General features: G+C 50.3%; 1 protein-coding gene across 10 annotated transcripts in view; it reads right to left on the bottom strand.

Moving 5' to 3' along the window:
* Positions 1–20768, bottom strand: part of FAM120B (family with sequence similarity 120B) — a 65798-nt gene that overhangs the window by 13708 nt on the left and 31322 nt on the right. For 5 of the 10 annotated variants that reach the window (XM_047769676.1, XM_047769679.1, XM_047769677.1 and 2 more), the window contains exons 5-6: positions 16839–17011; positions 12800–12892 (exon numbers count right to left, since the gene is read on the bottom strand). In XM_047769676.1, the coding sequence (XP_047625632.1) occupies positions 12800–12892; positions 16839–17011 (266 nt within the window). The other 5 variants (XM_047769684.1, XR_007133466.1, XM_047769683.1 and 2 more) reach the window with 5 other exon arrangements.

A 20768-nucleotide genomic window follows, 5' to 3' on the forward strand; every position in this document is an offset into this window, starting at 1 on the left:
AAAGAAAGAACATGCAGCAGAAAGCATAAGAGCCATAAGGTCCAAGAGCCCTGCTGAGACCCCTCCCTCCGGAACTGACAGGCCAGGCCAATGGAAGACCCCAGACCCGGGGGGTCTGAACACAGTCAGCACCGACCCGAGGCCGCCCCGCAGGCACTGAGAGTGCACGTGGGTTCTTGGAGGGTGACGCGGCAGCAGGTCAGGCCTGCCCAGGAGTCGCACCTTGGAATCCTCTGTCCGTTCTCTGACAGTAGAAAGGAGCCAGAAATCAGTAACGTCAAAAAATTAAAACTCTGATTACTTGAAAATCAAATATATTTCTAAATAACTTGTGGGTGAAAGCAGAAAACACAGCGGGCACTACAAAATCTTCTGAATGGCAGTGAAAACACTGCATTTCAAAACTTTTAACAGGAAGCTAAAAGCTATTCTCAGAAGGAAATTTACAGTTACCTTAAATTAATATATTTGAAAGGAAGGGAGGCTGAGAATCCGTGATGTCAGCAGACATCTCTATAAACCAGAAAAGAGCAAATCCAGCCCAAGGTAGGAAGGAAGTAGTATAGAAAAGAACAGGAACTAATGGAACAAAATAACCTTTTAAGGTGCTTCTTTGAAAAGACGAGCACCTGAGCCAGTCTCTGGACGAGGTGCCACCACCTCTCAGTGTCAGCACCTGAGCGTCCCTCCAACCCAGGCAGGGGTCCTGAAGGCAGCAGAGGGCTGGTTCCATGTTCTTCAACTTTTTCTTGGAAAACGATTACAGATTCACAGGAAGTTTCAAAGATAGCGCAGAGGGTCCCATGGACCTGCCACCCATTTTCCTCAATCCTAACCTCTTACCCCCGACAGCACGGCATCAAAGGCAGGAAACCAGCCGTGGTACAACACAGACATGCCACGCGCTCACGCGTGGGTGCGCGATGCAGTTTCTGCACAGGGGTAACCTGGACAGCTGCCACCTGACCCAGCACCACAAAGACCCCTTGTCCTGCCCCTTCCTCCCACCTCATCCCGAAGCACTGGAGGCCTTGAGTCTTCCTTCGGTTCCCGCCTGTATCATTTGGAGGATGCCAGATAAAGAGAATCATGGAAAGCGGATGATTCGGGATTGGCTTTTCTTACTGAGCACAAGGGCCCTGAGACCCATTCAGGGAGTTTCATCAGCTCGCTCTTCCTTTACCGCAGAGCCTGCTCCGGGGACACAGGCACTGTGGGTTACATGGTCACCTATTTAAATCCTTCGGGCTGTTTCTGACTTTCACTATTACAACACAGCTGCTGTGAACATCCACCTACAGGTTTTGTATGAACATAAATCTCCATTCCTCGGGGACAAAAGCCAGGAGTGGGACTGCTAGGTCCCGTGGTACGTGCGTGTTTAACTTTTTAAGAAACGCCAAACTGGTTTCTAGAGCGACAACCGAGATTTTATGTCCCCACCAGCAAGGTTAGAGACCCTGACATCACACACCTGCCCCCTGGCCCGCACTTGCTGCCGTCACTGTTTCAAACCCTGGCTGCTCTAATCCGTACGCAGTGATCTACCACTGGGGCTCTGCGTTCCCCTGACGGCTCATGATGTTGAGCGGTTTTTCACGTGCCTCTCGGCATTCTGAACACCTTCTTCAGTGAAATGTCCACTGACATGTTCCTCTGCCTACTTTCTAAGTGGCTTGCTTTTATGGCTGAGTTTTGAGATTCCTTATATTTTCTAGATTTAAGACATTTGTCAGACATGCGTTTGCAAATATTTTGAGTTCATGCATAGCCTGTCTCTTCCTCATCTTTACAGACAAAAGTTTTAAATTTTGATGAAATCTAACTTATTAATTTTTTCTTTTACAGATGATGCATTTGGCATGAAATTCACAAATACTCTGCCTTGCCCTAGATTCCAAAGATCTATTCTTTCCCGAAGTTTTATAGGGCTCTGTTTGGACTACATTTAGACTCTACTGGAGCCCTATACCAAGGGTGAGGTTGGGCCAGGTGTCCTTTCTTGTCTGTGGCTGCCCAGCAGCTCCAGCATGGTCTGTTGGTAAGGCTCTGCATGGTGCCAGGATCAGCAGACCAGACTTGCTTGGTTGTTTCTTGGTTCTTGGCCGTTTCCCGCTGATCTGTGTCTGGCCCTCTGACCATCCACACTGCTTGGATTTGCGTGGTTACACAGCAAACCATATTATCAGGTACAATGATGCCTGCACTGCACCCTTCTTTAAAAGCTGTTTTAGCTATTTTAGTTCTTCTGCCCCTCTATATAAATTTTAGAATAATCTCATCTACAGAAAAATATTCTCATTGGAACTTTGCTGGAAACGGTATACCAACCTGGAGACCTGCCCTCTTGACAATGCACAGAACCCTGCAGCCACAAGCACAGCGAGTCTGTCCCTCCACTTACTCAGATTTCCTTTGATTTCTTTTACAGAATTTCATAATTTCCAGCATACAGATCCTACACGTTTGTTAGATTTATACCTAGGTAATTCATTTTTGAGGAACAATTTAAGGGGGGTCGTCTTTTAAATTTTAGTATACGGAAATGCCATTTGGGGAGCTCCTGCTGCGGAGACACCGGATTGGCGGCATCTGTGCAGTGCTAGGACCCAGGTTTGATCCGCGGCTGGCACAGTGGTTAAAGGCCATGTAGGTCGGAACTGCAGCTCAGATCTGTTCCCTGGTCCAGCAACTCCACAGGCCGGGCTGGGGGGGTGGGGGGGGGGGAGCAACTGATTTTCTTGAATGCTGACCTTGAAGCCCAAGTTTGTTTGTTTGTTTGTTTGCCTTTTATCCCTTTAGGGCCACACCACAGCATACGGAGGTTCCCAGACTAAGGGAACCACAGCCACAGCCGCACAGGATCTGAGCCGCGTCTGTGACCTACACCATAGCTCATGGCAACGCCAGACCCTTAACCCACTGAATGAGGCCAGGGAGCCAACCTGTGTCCTCATGAATCCCAGCGGGATTCGTGAACCATTAAGCCATGACAGGAACTCCCATCCCAAGAATTTAAATGGACACTTGCAAAGAACAAATGGAGAAGAGGTAAAATGAAATAAATGAGAAGCTGACAAGGGTTGCTTGTCACAGGACATGGGCTGGCTCCAGCAGCCTTGAAATGTCCCTAAAATACCCACAATGCCCAGCAGAAATGGCTGCAGACAAAACCTCCGCCCGGCCCAGGTCTGTGGTGGCCTCGGGACTGATAATAAGCCTGCTACCCTAACTTTCTCACCTGCAGCCCGACGGCATGCAGTGCACGAAGGCATCCTTTGAACACACGTGTCATTTCCACTGCGACCCTGACCTACACCTGAGGCTCAGAGTGGATGACCCCAGACAACAAAGCGGTGAAACCGCAGCCGCCCAGAGTGTTTTCTGGTGGCTTATAGAAAGGACCGAAGAACAGAGGAAAGAGAAGATGCAGCTTGGTCTGAGGCCAGGCTGATGTGACAAGGTACAGGAGGAGCACCGTCCAGGCGCGGGGGACCCGGCTTGCGGGGCGAAGCCTCTTCTGCCCACAGTATTACCACCTGCACCGCCCACTCCAGACCGTCTCCTTGGCCCTGATCTCAGACTCGGAGCCAGCCGAACAGACACATTCCTACCTGCACAGCCCACACACGTCCCATGGCTTCACAGCTGAGCTCGGCTCTTCCTCCTCCAGCCCGCCTCAGACGGCCCTTCCAGCCGCACAGGGACCCAGTCAGAAGGAAGGGCTGCTCCAGGGACCCTCGGCTACCCTGAGCTGACAAGGTTATGTGTAAGTATAAAACCGTAGAAAGGACCCAGATTTAAAAGAATGGTAAAAAGCGAATCTTTACACGAAATTCAGTGAGGTAATACCTGAACTATTAACCACGAGTCCACCGTTCTCCCTTGACTGTCTTAACACTTCAATCACTAAGGCTGAGCCATCGACACCCAGGTACAGGAAAGGGTAAAATTCTCACGTTCTGACCTCCAACTTTCAAAAGCCTCACACCGGGAGTTCCCGTTGTGGCGCAGTAGAAATGAACACGACTAGTATCCACGAAGATGCAGGTCCATCCCTGGCCTCGCTCAGTGGGTGAAGGACCCGGTGTTGCCCTGAACCGTGGTGCAGGCCAAGGCGTCTCAGGCCGGCTGGAACCACGTGAGGAGGACGTGCGCAAAGAGCAGCGTTAGATTAAGAGAGACCCCGCGGAGCAAGGGAAGAACACGGCTCTGAGGGCGGCCTGGCAACACTGGAACGGGGTCACCCGGCACCTGTGCAACTGCCAAGCACAGGTAACCTGGAGAGATGTCACCTTTGCAAGGGCTTAAGAAAGAGGCGGCGAGGCTGGGTCTTGGTGGGCGTGGCAAGCTGGGGCCTGGGGAGGCCCGCTTTGCGGGCGCTGGACTGGAGGACAGGGACTGGGGAGACAGAGGTCGGAGGGCCAGGAAGGCCAGGCCACTTGCAAAAGTGCCCATTCCGGCATCAAAATCTTTAGTCTACACTAGGCTATGAGTGGCCTGGAAAGGGGAGACCAGAGGTAGAGACCAGGCTCAAGTCGGAGTGGGGGAGCCCTGACACTTGACGGTCTGCAGTACGAAGCGGAGAGGCGGGCAGCATCTGCTTAGGACTGAGGGCAAACAGGAAGGCCGAAAAGCCCGACCTGGATGCTCTGATGTGAAGCCCAGCCGCTCCGAGTATCGCCGGGAACTCAGGCGGGGGAACCCTCCTCCGGCTGTGAGCTCGGTGTGGGCCGGCCACCAGCTCAGGTCCACGTGGAGGACCTGCTGGCCAGCTGTTTGGAGACAGAAGGGCACAGCACAGCCCCTCGTGCCACGTGGCCCACGCGGCACCTCTCGCAACCACTCAGTTCTGCTGCTGTGGCGGGCGGGTGTCCACCGAGTACGGGTCAGGGAGCGGGCGCGGCTGTGCGGGTGGCAGGCTGGGCCTGGCCTGCTTCTCCTCGCCCTGCAGTGCACGGGCCGGTGTGCGCCACTCTGGGGCAGGCCAGCGGGGCTGACCTCCCGATGCTTGACCTGCGTGGCCGTACTTAATGAGAGCCACCACCCCTCCTGCCAGCCCTGCCCAGCGAACCTGTCTGAGCGCCAGGGCGAGACGCAGAGGGAGGACCGCGACCAGCCCCTGCGGCCTGTTCCTGCCCCAGGCTTGCCTCCACCGCCACCTCCAGGGCGTTCTTTGCAGCGCTCCTGCTCACAGAAGTACCTTCTGGACCACGTGATGTGTGACCTACAGGAGACATCGGGCAACACCCATGAAACTGAGGCGGCACGGCCACACCCAGGTGCTGGGCTCTCTGGCCTTACTGGCCTCGTGGTTCCAGGCACCTGGAGCCTTGAGATAAAGTCCCTGCACCAACCTCTCTTCCTTCCCAAAGTCTCTCAACAATATTCTGCCCAGGAGAAGCCTCCGAAAGTCGTAGATGCAGCACGAGTGAATAAAGATGAAGAAAACGCGGAATCCAGGCCTCTGACCCATTTCTCTGACTGGGAGCCCTCATTACGTGTTTACACAGCAACTTAAACAGTCTTCTCAAACTCTCAAAAGACTCTAATTCTACTGTTCATTCGTTCATCTAACTTTGAGTTGCCTAATGATGAAAGCATGTTTTCCAAATCTCTTTTACACGATCCTGTGCTGCTGTGGCTGCTCCAGTGATTTAATCAGCAAAGTGTCACCCTCAGGGCTTTATTCTTTTTTTTTTTTTGGCTTTTTTTTTTGCTATTTCTTTGGGCCGCTCTCGCGGCATATGGAGGTTCCCAGGCTAGGGGTCGAATCGGAGCTGTAGCCGCCAGCCTACGCCAGAGCCACAGCAACGCGGGATCCGAGCCGCGTCTGCAACCTACACCACAGCTCACGGCAACGCCGCATCGTTAACCCACTGAGCAAGGGCAGGGACCGAACCTGCAACCTCATGGTTCCTAGTCATATTCGTTAACCACTGCGCCACGACGGGAACTCCGTCAGGGCTTTATTCTGATGTCCTCAAAGCACTTTGATTTCTTTCCGTGGAACTTAAAAGTATTGATTTGGGACATGAAGATGCACCAGCCCAGGCAAGATTACGCAGAGATCTTTCAATGGAAGACGTCGACTCTGGGTTGTACCCGGGATGTGTTTGCACCCACTTCAGAGCTGCGTGGCCACCGGAGAGACCGTGTGAAGCGGGGGACCCCAGGGGGGAAAAGCGCCTTGGCTCCTTCCCGCGGCCGACCTGCTCTGGGGTCTGAGCCCAAGACGCAGGGGGCTGAGACTGGTCTGCCCTGGGTCCCACATGCCACTCCAAGGACAACACTGTCTTCAATGCTGAGGCTTGCTGGGCACTGGCCCTCTGGCCAGCAGGCACCCCACAGGCGCCGAGAGGGTCCAGCTGCCAACAAGCCCCGGAGCCCCATGTCCAGTAAATGGGCTAAGCCCTCGCCAGGGCAGCAAAACGTAATGCGTACGCAGACTCCCTTCCAGTGTGGTTTGGCTTAAATTTTAGAACAGAATTTCCTTTCCACTAACTCATAATGCTTCTCCTTTTAATTCCTTCAGGGAAAACGACCTGGAACTTTCCAAGGAGCCAGAGCAGTGCCAGGAAAGGTGGTAGCCGTCTTCTGTGAGCCAAGCCTCAGGCGGCTCCGACAGGGATCCTGAGTCCCTGGGGCGGAGGAGGCGAGCCCTGGGTGCCAGCGGTTGGGAACCTCCCCCTGCGAGGAGGCCAGAGTCCAAGCAGGGGGTGGGTGACGGTTTAAGGCTTTGTTGGTTTCAGGGACCCAATACAGCAGAGATAAATGATGGGCAAAGAAAGCCACAGTGCCCCTTGGCTCTTCCCCAAAGAGAGTGAGAGCAGATGTGCAGCTCAGTACACCCTGGGGTGGAGCACAGGGGCTCTGGGAGCACTTGATCTGGCTGTGGATGCCAGCCTGGGGCACACTCTGCTTGGCTCAGTGACAGCATGTTTCACAGATGAGCTTTATACAGTATTCTGGGCACCTGCCCAAGTCGAACAAAACACTGTGCTTTGGGTGGGTAGTGGGGAACAAGGTAACTACGTCCACCCCTTTCACACCCTAGGCAGGCACAGGTGAACCGAGCTGGAGGGTCTGCTCGCAGGACAGTCAGGAGGCGGGATTCCTGGAGGCCCAGGGCTCCTCCCACCCCTGGATGGGCAGGAACAGGAGAGGCCCAGGGCGAGCGTCCAGAGCAACACATACCTGGTGACACGGTACCTGGTTATCCCTCCGGCCTAGGCAGCCTTGTCTGAAATCACGGGGCGAAGGGTCTGAGAACCCACCTGCCCCCTCAGAGCTGCTTCCAGGCGCTGTATTCAGTCTGCAGCCGACAGAGGCGCCCTCCCAGCGCTGCCCGCGTGTCTTTCTCCTGACGCCGACACGTGTGTTCTCACGCAGCTGTGCAGACCACACCCTCCAGAACACACGGACGGCTAGGACGTGACGGGAAGACCAGCGAGCACAGACAGAGAGGACAGAGCAACAGCTGGAACCTGAGTGACAGGGGCGGCCCGGCCCCACCAGGCCCTCGGCTCTCAGGAGGCCAGGGTCCCCGGTCACTGCCTTCTCTGCATCATGCGGAGCCTGCAGTCCTTGACTCCCTGTAGAGCAGACTTCCCCATCCGTATGTGAACGTGTGTGTATATATTCAAATATGGGAGGAGATCCGGCTGCATCTCAGTGGGTTAGGAATCTGACTGCAGTGCTCGGGTCACTGTAGACAAGCAGGCTAGATCCCTTGTCCAGCGCCATGGGTTACACGGGTCGCAGCTGAAGCTCGGATTCAATCCCTGGCCCGGGAACGTCCATGTGCCTGGGTGCAGCCGTTAAATTACATAAATAAATAAATGATATGATCTTCACACATCTAAACTAATCACCTGGATTTTTAACAAACATGTAAATACAGGTACCATTTAAAAGCTGTATGTTAGTTTTTAGACAGGAAAAATAATATTGGGTAAAAAACGAAGAGGGCATTCAAAAAACTCGCCACAAGCCTCAGTGAGCAGGAAGGCCAGGCGCAGCAGCTGCGTGGCCGCTGCTCCTGCTAACGGGCTCCTTAGCAGTCAGAACAGAGGAAGACCTGGGGAGGGACCAGCCTCTCCTCCAACAAGTGGGGAGCCAGGAACAGACAACCCAGGGCACTCTGCCTCCAGGGCCAGAGTGGAGGTGGTTAAAAGCCATCATCCTCCTTGAAACACTTCCCACGGTGGCTCTGGCATCAAGTGGGGAGAGCACAAGCCGTCCAGTCGCAGGACTCAGAGAACCAGTGACCAGTGACAGCTACCCAGGCCCCTCTGTGCTGGAAACGCCAGCGCCAGGGGAAGGGGCCCAGCGCGTCTGGATGGGTGGTAGTTGTAATCAACCGTGATGCTCCCGCAGTCCTTTCCCACAAGAAAGGGCAGACGCAGAAGACTGCTGGGCACCAGGAGCCTGATTCCGCTTCAGCTCTGCCAGTAACCAGGCGGAGGGGATCACGCATCCCAGGCTGACAACACCCCCATGGCCACGCGCCCCAACCTGGCAGCAAGCAAGGTGGTGTCCCCTTCGATATATGAAAGAGGCACATTAGGTTCTGCCGTACCTTCATGAGAACCTGTCCAAGGTCACGCAGCAAGTGACAGAACCAGAACCTACCCTCACCTGCACGACCCCAACCACCAACTCAGTCTGCTGCCCTAAACACCTCAGCTTCCCATCTGCACAACGCAGCAGGAGACAGCAGGGAGCCGGGTTCCTTTCTCCTTCTGCCTGGCTGTTTGGTTTCACTGGGATGGAAGAGGAGAGCAGTGAGGGCCCAGGCTCTGGGTGCTGAGCAGGTGGGCGGGAGAGGAGGCCAGAAGGAAGACATGCGGCTGGGGCTGCAGACTCGTATTAAGACGTAGGACTGATCTATTAGTAACTCGAAACTCACGCTTTACAACTGTTTTTGCAAAGGAACAGCAAACAGCTATTTACACTCAAGAGAGAATGGTTGAAAGGCTTTCTCTAAGGTCAGGAACAAGACAAGGATGCCCACTCTCTCCACCTCTATTCAATGTAGTACTAGAAGTCTTAGAGCAATTAGGCAGAAAAAGAGCTTACAAGATTGGGAAGGAATTTGTCACTATTTGCAGACCACATGACATTTTATGTAGAAAACCCTAAAGACTCCAACAAAAAACTTTTGGAACTAATAACTGTGTTCAATAACGTAGCAGGATACAAAATCGACACACAGAAATCTGCTGTGTTTCCATACAGTGATAACAAACCGAAAGAAAGAAATTAAGAAAACAATCGTATTTACAACTGCATCAAAAAAAAAGAGATAACTAAGAATAAATTTAACCAAGGATGGGGGAGGGTTGTACAACAAAACCATAAGACACTGATGAAAGAGACTGAGGACAACACAAACAGATGAAAAGACACACCATGCTCATGGATTGGAAGACTTACTATTGTTACAATGACCATACTACCCAAGGCAATCGGCAGATTCAATGCAATCCCAATCAAAACACCCAAAGCATGTTTCACAGAAATGGGAAAAACAATCCTAAAATGCATATGGAACCACAAAAGACCCCAAATAGCCAAAGCAGTCTTGAGAAAGGAGCTGGAGGCATCACACGCCCTGATTTCAAAACATACTACAAAGCTACAGTAAAGAAAACAGTACTGGCACAAAAACAGACATACAGATCAGTGGAGCAGAACAGAGCCCAGAAAAAAAAATCCAAGCAGAAATGGTCAAAGAATTTACAACAAAGGAGCCAACAATAGACCACAGGGAAAGGATAGTCTCTTCAGTAAGTGGTGTTGGGAAAACTGGACAGCAACATGCAAAAGAATGAGCCTGGACCACTATCTACACCACACACAAAAATCAACTTGGGTGGATTAAAGACTTGAACCTAAGAGCAGAAACCATAAACCTCTTAGAAGAAAACAGGTATTACGTTCCCAGACATCAGTCTTAGCAGTGACTTTTGGATGTGACACCAAAAGCACAGGCAGCAAAACAAAAATAAGCAAGTGAGAAAACATCAAATTACAATGCTTCTGCAGGAGTTCCCATTGTGGCTCAGTGGTTAACGAATCTGACTAGGAACCATAAGGTTGTGGGTTTGATCCCTGTCCTCGCTCAGTGGGTTACGGATCCAGCGTTGCCGTGACGTAGGTCGCAGGCGCAGCTCAGATCCCATGTTGCTGTGGCTGTGGTGTAGGCTGGCAGTTGTAGCTTCAATTCGACCCCTAGCCTGGGAACCTCCACATACCGCAGGTGCAGCCCTAAAAAGACCAAAAAAAAAAAAAAAGCTTCTGCAAACTGAGAGATATAAGCTATGGTGTATAAAATAAATAAACTACAAGGATATATTGCACAACACAGGGAATAAAATCAGTGTCTTGTAACAACTATAAAAACTATAAATGGAATGGAAGCTTTAAAAATTGTGAATCACTGTTGTTTACCTGTAACTCATAAAATACTGTACATCTACTATACCTCAACAAAAAGGGGGGGGAAAAAAAAGCTTCTGCACAGCAAAGGAAATCACCAACAAAATGAAAAGGCAACCTACTGAATGACATTATTTGCAAATCATATATATGACAAGGGATTAGTATTCAAAATATGTAAATAACTCATACAACTTAAGCAAAAAGCCAAACAATCTGACTTAAAACGTGGCAGAAGATCTAAAGAGACATTTTTCCAAGAACACATACAGATGGCCAACAGGCACATGAAAAGATGCTTAGTACCACTAATCATCAGGGAAATGCGGATCAAAACCACAATAAGATCACCTCACACCTGTGAGAGCAGCCATCATCAAGACAAGAACTGTTGGAGAGGGTGTAGAAAAAAGGGCACCCTCCTACACCGCTGGTGGGCATGTCAGCTAGTGCAGCCACTTTGGAAAACAGTACGGAGGTTCTTAAAACTTCAAAGCAGAACTACTGTATGACCCAGTAATTCTACTTCTGGGTATTTATCTGAAAAAAATGAAAACGCTATCTTGAGAAGATCTGTATGCCATGTTCACTGAGGCACTAATTACAGTAGCCAAGACTTGAAAACAACCTAAGTGTCCACTGATGGGTGGACGGATAACGAAACTGGGATACACACACTCAGTGGACCATCATCTGTCATTACAAGAATGAGATCTTGCTATTTTGCCACAACATGGATTGAGGGTGTGATGCTAAGTCAAGTCCGACAGAGACAAATGATGACACACGGGATCACTGCTAATGGAATCTTAAAACAAACAAAAACAAAATTCACAGACACGGAACACAGACTGAGGGCCTCCAGAGGCAGAGGTGGGGGTGGGCCAAACGGGTCAAGGGGTCAGAAAGGAACAAACTTCCGGTTATAAAAGAAGTCGGTCATGAGGTAATATACATAGCAATTCTGTGCTGTGTATTTGAAAGTTGCTAAGACATTCAATCTTAAAAGTTCTCTTCACAAGAAAAAAAAAACGCCCTAACTATGTGTGGTGATGGACCTTAAATAGACTTATTGTGGTGATTACTTTCAATATACACAAGTACTGAACTGAAACTAATACAATGTTGTATGTCAATTATACCTCAGTAAAAAAATTAGTATTAACCTATTAAGAACTCAAGATTCACTTCTCTTTTCCTTTTTAAAGGGACACCGGGGCTGCATACGGAAGTTCCCAGGCTAAGGGTCAAACTGGAGCTGCCTCTGTGACCCACAACACAGCGCATGGCAACACCGGATCCTTAACCCACTGATGGGGGTCGGGGATCAAACCCACATCCTTGTGGATACTAGTTGGGTTCATTTCCACTGAGCCACAACGGGAATGCCCACAAAATTCACTTTTGAAAATAATTTGTTTTGAAAATGATGTAACAAAACTGCAAACACAATGTCACTGTTTAACTGGACTGCTGTGAGAAGCAGTATGTGAATTAAACTCAGTGTGTTCGAATTCTGAGATCAGATGAAAAGGTGGTTTATAAATGAAATTTATTCTTTTTTTTTTTCACTAGAAAGACAAGTAAACACTAATCAATTAGCTGAAAGCTAAGGATAAAACTCATGATCATTTTCCAAAGACGTTTACAAGGAAGGTCTTAAGTGTCCATCACAGCTGACTGGGCCCTGCCGTTTCCCATAGGAAATAACTATCGGCTCCAAAGGCACGTGGCCACAGAGAAGCGCTGCTCGTTAAGCTGTGAATGGGCCATTTTGTGAAATTAAAGGAATGAGCAAACACTCATGAATGGCAGGGTCTGAATAAACAACACGGGACGTGGACGTCAGGATGAAGCGTCATCTCCGCCGTCAAGCGTTCTTTCCCGCACAACTGGCCGGCCAGGCGCTGGCAGATGACACAAGGGAGGGCCCGCTGGCGGGGACACTGTGTCCTGGGGGACCGGGCCCACAGACAGAGCACGCAGGACAGCACGGGCACGGGCCAAACTACCAACAACCAGGAAAATGCACAGCTACCTTTTCCTAAAGTTAGTAAGGCTTACAAAGGAGCAAATAAGCTGTTCTAGTCAGGTTACAAGCCCATGGAGACAGGCTTAGGCACTGCAGCCTCCCCAGACTGGAGGGAGGCCACGCTGTGATCCAGCCAGGCCCACCCTTCGGCTTTCACCACCCTAGCAGGGCTCTGGGTGCACCACAGCACCGCATCATGAAAACGTCCTGTCTGAAGAGCCCTTCCCATCTTTTCCGTGAAATGTCAACCCAGTTTTCAAAAAGGCTGGCCAGTGTGCTGCCCCTCTGCCTGGGCGGGCTAGCCCCAGAAGGGACAGTTGGTACCTCCAGGTCCACAAGCTGAACAGTGGGCTTTCCTTGGAGGCACAGGGCCTGGGCAATGAAGGCGTGCAGATCCTCCAGGCAAAGGGTGTCCACCTGCAAGGGAGAGAGAGCCAGCGTCAGCCCCGGAAAGACTAGCTCTCTGACCAAACACAGGCACACCAACACGTGCTCCCTGGCACGCACACACAGGCCCTGGACGGCAGAAGAGACACCAGTGAGCTGGGTCTTTTCTCCCACTGTCCACAGTCCCCAGGGTAAAAATCTCCGCGACACCCAGGGCCAAGCTGGCCAGGGGCGTGGTTACTCACTAGCAAGGCAGAATGCTCCAAACAGCTGGAGGAATTCTGAGCTACGGTCAAGTCTGAGTCTTGGAGCATTCTTTGACAAAAATTTCCAGGGCTGAGAGTTCACGGGTTTGCAGATGAAAATACTCACAGCGAGCCTGAGCCACAAAATCAGAGCTGGGATAAACACCCGCCCTCGCCAGCCCCAGAGGCCAACTTGTGTCCTCGGATCCCAGTTTAAAGGAAATTGGGATTCCCAAAATACGAGTCCCCCCCACATCCTTTGTGGAAGCAGAAAGGGTAACCAAAGTGTGAGCGAGAAGCAAGGAGAGACAGTCCTGGAGAACGAGACGGACCATGGAAATGAGGAAGGGGCGGAGAGCAAAGACAGCGCCAGGCCCGTGCCAGTCCAGCCCTGGCCACGGTAGCACCTCTGCTACTCCTCACAGGATGGCGAGGCTCAGTCCCCAAGTGCTGTCAGCGAGATAAAAGCGCGATGGCAACCACTTGCTAAATGATTCCACTGCTGTCGCGGGGGAAGGCATTCTAAGGCAAGTAAACATTTTAGGGAAAAAAAACAGGAAAATAACAAACCTACGGTGAGCCATATCGATTCTTCCTAGAGGTAAAAATGGCTAATAGGCTTATTCCTGATAAAAACTGCTCCCACCCTAAAAGGAAGACTGTTGACTGGGGACTCCAGCTTCCCTGACCACAGCTGCTGCACCCTTCCTGGGGTGGGGGGACGCAGAGTGCTGCGGATCCAAGCTCATCCATGCTGGTCCTGTCACCATCCGAGCCCATGTTTACTCCGAAGCAGTCGCTCCTCTGTGTAAATGACTCCAGGAAAAACAAGACAGCTATAGAAGTGCAGCCCTCACAACCAAGAAGAAAGACCAAGCACAGTATATTTGAAGTTCATAAACCCTCGTCTCGCTCTGTTTAGACAGGTTTTTTGCATATACTTGGTGCTACTTCTTGCCATTAGCAACTTTTAAAGGAATCTGATTTTTTTGGGGGGGGGGGGGCGTGTTCATGGCATGTAGAAGTTTCCAGGCCAGGGATCAAACATGTGCCACAGCAGAGACAATGCTGGATCCTTAACCACTAGGCCACCAGGGAATTCCAAAGGGGACTATTTTAAAAGACCGACTTTTGAAAAAAGAGTAATTATGTCAGGTCATATTTTTTCAGTAAACTTATTTCATGCTCTGCCACCATCTTTGTAGTTAACAAATCTAAAACATCAAAGGCAAGACTCTCAGTAACACCGATTTTTTTAGTTAGGGTTTCACAGAATAGATGTGATTATTATAAAGTACTTGCTCTACTGCAGATTATGAAAGACATGTACATTTTCTATGATGCAAACTCATCCTTCCAGAAAACGTTCTCAGATAAGCCTCTACTAGCAAGTGCTGTTCTTTTAACTTGAAGGCGGCATTAAATGAGAGGGTTTTGCTCCCCTGCAGGTTTAGGGCACTGAACGTGTGCATTCATCCCATACTGCACATCCAACATCTATTTCAGGCTTAATTATATAAAAGCACAGTATTTTTAACATTTTACCTTTTTAGCCTTCTTAGTCCTGAGAGAATAGTTAGCCCTGTAAATAACAACACAATAACTTTTAACCAAGAGGACAACACTGATGTGTCCATTTGCTGTTTTCTGGTCTAAAAAGTTTCAAACTGAACGCATCCTTTAAAGTCAAACCAACCTTGAGTCCATCTCATGCTGACCTATATGAAGCAGATTTTGATTTAAACGGTAATTACTAGCAGAAAGAAGGCAAAAGGAGAAATTTTCCTCTTGATGCTTGTCTTGCTTCAGGTTTATACAAATGTGTGTGAAGTAAAGCAATTGTTCTGTTTTGGGGTCTTTTCTGTTGGGAGTGTGGCTGACAGTCATTTGCACAGCGGACAAGGAAGCAGTGCTGGACTGAGCGACTGTGAACAGGCTCAAGAACCCTCTCTCCTGCTGGAAAAGCAATGCAAAATGCAGTCCCAGGAATGCTAACTCCCGGCATCACACACAGTACTGAGAAGAAAAACACTTCTTTTTCTTGATGAGAACATTCAGCTTTTGGTTGTCTGCCACTTCCCAGTGCCCACTGAGGCTCAACCTCAGCCACCTACAGATTAATGAACAACGGACAGAAAGTATTAACTGATGTCACACGCATATTTAATAAGTAAGACTAAGGAAATGTATTTTTACTGTTAAATATTAAATAAGCCTCCCATCCTTTATTAATTTATACTTTGCTGAGGCTGGTGCAAATAAAGGAAAGTTCTACTCAAGACAAAACTAAAAATTAAACTGGAGCATGGAGACCAACGAGAAAGCAGTAACATGTCTGAGGAGTATTTAACCACAGTGCGTTTGTACAAGAGGCAAAACGCAGAACTAGCTGTAACATGGCAGAGGACTGGGAGAAAGGACAAAATCCATACACGAGTCCCTTGAAACGTGATTCTACTGCAAGGGTTTCTCAATGGCAATCAATAATTCAGGGTGAATTCAGGTCTGAAAAACAGAAATATAATTTTCTATTCCAAGCAAACAAAAACTTAATGGTTATGCTAAAGCAAGAGAAGACCCATCACATTCAGAGATGAGAGGGGACAAGATGCTGGGGTCAGGAGAATTTACGAGAAGGTCAGATGGCTAGAGAAACAGACACCTGGGGCACTCCCATCGTGGCGCAGTGGTTAACGAATCCAACTAGGAACCATGAGGTTGCGGGCTTGATCCCTGGCCTTGCTCAGTGGGTTAAGGATCCGGTGTTGCCGTGAGCTGTGGTGTAGGTCACAGACGCGGCTCAGATCCTGCATGGCTGTGGCTGTGGTGTAGGCCGGCAGCTACAGCTCTGATTGGACCCCTGGCCTGGGAGCCTCCGTATGCTGAGAGTGCGGCCAGAAAAGATGAAACAAGAGATAGACATCTGCTAGCAAAGGACAGTAGACCCAGGGGAGGGCAGTGGAGGTGGAAGGGACGTAAGCCTTTCCTCAGCTGAGACGCGCCAGTATCGTCATTTATGTGGACACTAGCAGAAGGGGAGTCTTTTCAGTGGTCTTTGTAAGCATCACACGCAAACCACTCAGATGTATGAATGAGGACGTGGTGCCACACCCCTGTGTGTGGCCGCGGCCCTCGGTCAGCAGGTGAGGGTTGACGGTGACAACCGCAGTGGCGGGCTTCCACTTTGTGCTTTCTACACAGGCATCCCCAGTACCTCAGGGAGGTAACCCCCTTCTCAGACTGGAAAACGAAGCCAAGTGCTCAGTAAACATTTGCCAGATGAATGAAGGCCTGTGACCTAGGAAAGCTGAAGTCATCAGTCCAGAAGCACAGGGCTACCGAGGAAAAGCTGGCACTCCCGCCAGGTCAGCCAGGCTGCAGTGCTGGACCTTCTCACCATGACAAGAAAGCCACCGCCAGCAACAACCAGCCAGACAGGGACACGAGAACACCCCCATCCAAAAAGCTTGGCACACGTGAGCCTCGTGAGACAGGGCTCCCACAGCTCCCTGATGCCTCGGACCTCTCCTCCTTGGGTGCAGAGCCCACCTCTGCATCCGGCAGCAGAAAGGGCTTCTCGAATGTGCACCAGCAGACCCCTCACTGGAATCGTGTGCTCCAAAGGCCTGGTGTCTATGGAATAGACGCTGGGCCACACCCAGGGCACGGCACCCCGAGAGAGGCAAGGGCTGGGGCTGGGGACGAGGCAGTGACAACCAGGGCGGGGTTACCTGCACGAAGAGGTAGATCAAGAGGCAGCACAGGGCCTCAAAGGGGCTCCCAACGTCCTGCAGCTCTTCCCTCGAGGAAGACAGGTCGAAACAGGCCAGGAGTGTGTCCAAGCGCCGGGCCTGCACTCCTGGCTCCTGGCTTAGCCACAGTAGCTTCAAGCTAGGCGTTCCCCCTGTTAAAACAAAAGCCCGTTTGCCATTATTCTTTGCACGAGCTTCTGCAGAAACACCAAACACCGCCGACTTACTGTCTGTCAGTCTGCTCTCTGTTATTTCCTTAGACCAGTGATTGTCACACTTCAGTGTGCAAAAGAACCAAATGCGGAGATTTAAAAAAAATACATTTTCCTGGGTTCTGCATGCAGCATTCTGCTTTGCTAGCTGAGCTGCCTGGGAGTCTGCACTGGGGTCAGCAGGGCGCCTATGGGCCCCAGGCTTTGGGAAGCGTATCCCTAGAACCATTAAACAAACAGAAATCCCTAAAATAGTTTCAGCGTTACATTTCTACATTTTATATGGACGTTTAAATTACTAAAATCAAGGAAAGAGAAAACCTCTCACTCATTACCTAAGTCCCAATGAATGGCAGCAGAGTGGGGGAGACAGCAGGCCTGCTCCCCGCGCCCACAGAAGGCCAGCCCTGGGCCGCCAGGGCCACAGGCGCAATTCTCCGCAGCACGTCTGGAAGCACGAGGACAGCTGGAACTACCTGTCCTGTGCTTACTATGGAAAAAAATATCGCTAACCAAATGGTATCAGAATTAAATGACAAAAAAGGAAGTTTTTCCCGTTTTCCTTATGCTTCTCACAATGTCATTTAATATTCTCAGCTGCGTATTTCCCACCATCAGAAGTAAAAGAACCCAGCAAAAGTCGCTTGCGTTTCTGAATTGGCTGAAGTGTTCCTCCCCTACCCCCCCATACACTTTTCATTATTTATTAAACTATATTCTCTTGGAAGAAGGAAAATGAAGATAATTGGCAAAAACAAAAAACTATGGCACAAATTATTAAGGTAGAGATATTATTCAAAGAGAGTCACAGGGCCAGCTATTACTTCTTAGAAACATACTTTTCGGGAAAATAATCATTCTGCACGGTTCTGCAAACTGGGCAAACTTGGGTGGAATTCTGCTCACTGTCTGTTCTTGCACAACCCACAGACTAGGAATAATTTTCACATTTTTAAATGGTTGAAAATAGCAAAAGATAAATGATATTTCACAACAGGAGAAACCCGCATGAAGTTCCCACTTCAGTGCCCCTGAATAAAATTTTCCTGGATCACACCGAAAACTCTTGTTCATGTGTGTACTGCCCCTTCGCACTTTAAGTGCAGGATGGAACAGCTGCACCGGACACTTTCTTGCCCCTGAAGCCTAAAACATACCCTACCTGACCCTCCAGAAGAGTGTGCCAACCCCAGACCTAAGGAAAGTGATGAATATTCTATTATTTCAATTATTTCAAACACACTAAATACTAAAATGCTGAAAAACATTTTTCTGACTATACAAAGTCATGCATTGTAAAAATACAGAAACACAGAAAACATAAAGAAAATAAAAGTTGTCTACAATGCTACTACCCAGTTAAAACCTATGTTAGACTCTGCTCCCGTCCTAATGGCACGGCTGAGAGGTCCACTCCCCCTCAAAGTGCACAGACAGTGCAAGCATTTACCCTGAGTTTCACCTGCTTACACGTAAGAGTTTAACACAAAAAACCCAACAAGTCCTTGAAACCAAGTGGAAGCGGTAAACTTGGGATTCCCTGAAGACTAGCAGTGGCAGTGTTTGAGACCTGCTATTCACTGCCAGCAGGGACAGAACGGGGGGGACGGGCTAGATACGCAGGTGAGGGACCGCCGGGTCAGTCATTGCTGGCCTCCGTCCGGGCCAGGTTGGGGGAAGAACCCCGTGGGGAGACTGTGAGCCACCCCCGCTCACCTGCGCTGCCCCAAGTCTGCTTCCGGGTGCCCACACGGAGATCAACGTTGCTGTTTCGGAAAAGCGAGGGAGCGAAGGTCGAGCAAGCAGGACACGACACGAGCTGTGAGGGTCTCCCCAAAAGGGCACTGAAGGCCGAGGAGCCACACGCGCGCTGAGGCAGGGGCACCAGGGGCTGTTCACGGAGGGGAGACCCGGGGCCTCTGGCTGAGCTCTGCTCCATGACGGAGGTTTCTTTGGGGACTGAGAGGAGGCAGCAAGGGGCAGCTGCTAAGACCCTTCCTGCCTTCCGCCCCTCCCATGCACCCAAACGTCCAAACCACGCATTCCACGTGGACTTTGGGGGCACCACGCCCTGGCCATCAGGATGGGTGCTGAAGCCATGAGTGGGAACAAGCAGGGCCGGCTGTCTGCCTCGGGGAGTGTGCCTCCAAGTGACAGTGCCACAGAGGAGCGGGCCCCCAAGGGCAGGAAGCAGAGGGCGTGACCTGGAGGCGGCCGCGAGGAGGTACAGTGACTGGCGAGGGTCTCCGCCCTGAGGCCATGGGAAGAAACCCACGGGCTAACCCAGAAAGGCCACGGTCCGCCTGGAAGACGACTCAGGCTGCAGCAGGCATGGGCTGGAGGGACAGAAGGCGGCCTGAGGGGAGTCATGGACCCAAGAGAAGGAGACAGGCTGCGGGGAAGCGGACCCCCGGCGTGTGGCTTCTTCACCACCACACAGAAGGTCCCAACAGATGACCCCTGTAAGCAGAGGGGCAGGGGCTGCTGAGCCCCCACGGGTGAAAATCCATGTACTGCTATCTCTGCTCGAAAACAAAGGAACTGACCAGCGACTTGGACAAGGGCAGGAAACCAAGGCATGTGGACAGAATCGGGACTCAAACCCCAGTTCCTTCCACCCCACAGGCAGGCTTCTCCAACTGAACACACGTTCTCCCCGCTGAGCTCACCCCTCCCCGGCCTGGACTAGAGGGTCAGGTCCCAGACACTGCTGTGCTGCCCAACGGGCACCGAGAGGGGTTCAGGATGGAGACCAGGACCAGAGGCCCCTCAGATGTTAGATGTCTATTCCAGGAGGGGTTTAACGGACCCAGATTCCTGCATCTTCCCTTACAAAGGAAAGCACTAAAAGCATGAACTTGGGATGTCTGCTCTTTGTGTGCTTAGCCAGCATCTCTGGGGCAGCTTCTTCAGAGCTACTGAGACTGTCTACCAGGCTATAGTCCTGCATAAGGTTTCTGGAAAAACTTACCCTCACAATTCATAAAATGAAAACACAGAGACTGTATTTACTGAAACACTATCTAAGTGGACCCGAGCATTTCCAGCCTGTGCTGTTCAAGGGTGGAGAACAGTTTAAGGCACGGGCTCTGCCGGGGCTACACAGGGCCTGGCTGGGCACCCAACGCGACACGCACCAGGGCCTGCCCACGGCAGGAATGAACGGATCCTCAGCCTCCCGAAGGTGTGACACGTAAGGGGAAAAAGCTGGTGAACAACTTACAGATTGACAGGTTTTATTTTTCTTTTAGCTTTATCCTTTATCAGATCAACAGTCTAGTGTCATCTGGGAAGTTTCAGAAATGAAAATTCTTGGGTCCCTCTCCAGACCCTCTAAATCAGAAACTCTGGGGGAGGGAGCAAACTATTTCAACATGTCCTCCAGGTGATTCAGATGCAGGTCAAGTCTGAATATCACTCAACATTTTTCAACAAGACAGCCCAGGAAATCACTTATACTAATGAAAAAAAGAATAACTTACTGATAATAAAAGAAACTGGTTCTTGAGAAGGCCTAATGATATAATAGATTATAGAAAACCACCAGAACCATGTCCTCAAAAATCTCTGGATATCAGAGAATTTTAATCCTAAATTCAATCGATAATTTAGTCAAGGAAGATGTAGTGAATGCCCATCTGTGTATTAACATCCCCACAGCTCTCTCCAGAACTCGAGGGTCTTTAGTGGAAGGGAA

The sequence above is a fragment of the Phacochoerus africanus genome, chromosome 2 (genome assembly GCF_016906955.1).
Source record: "Phacochoerus africanus isolate WHEZ1 chromosome 2, ROS_Pafr_v1, whole genome shotgun sequence".
Taxonomy (NCBI): domain Eukaryota; kingdom Metazoa; phylum Chordata; class Mammalia; order Artiodactyla; family Suidae; genus Phacochoerus; species Phacochoerus africanus.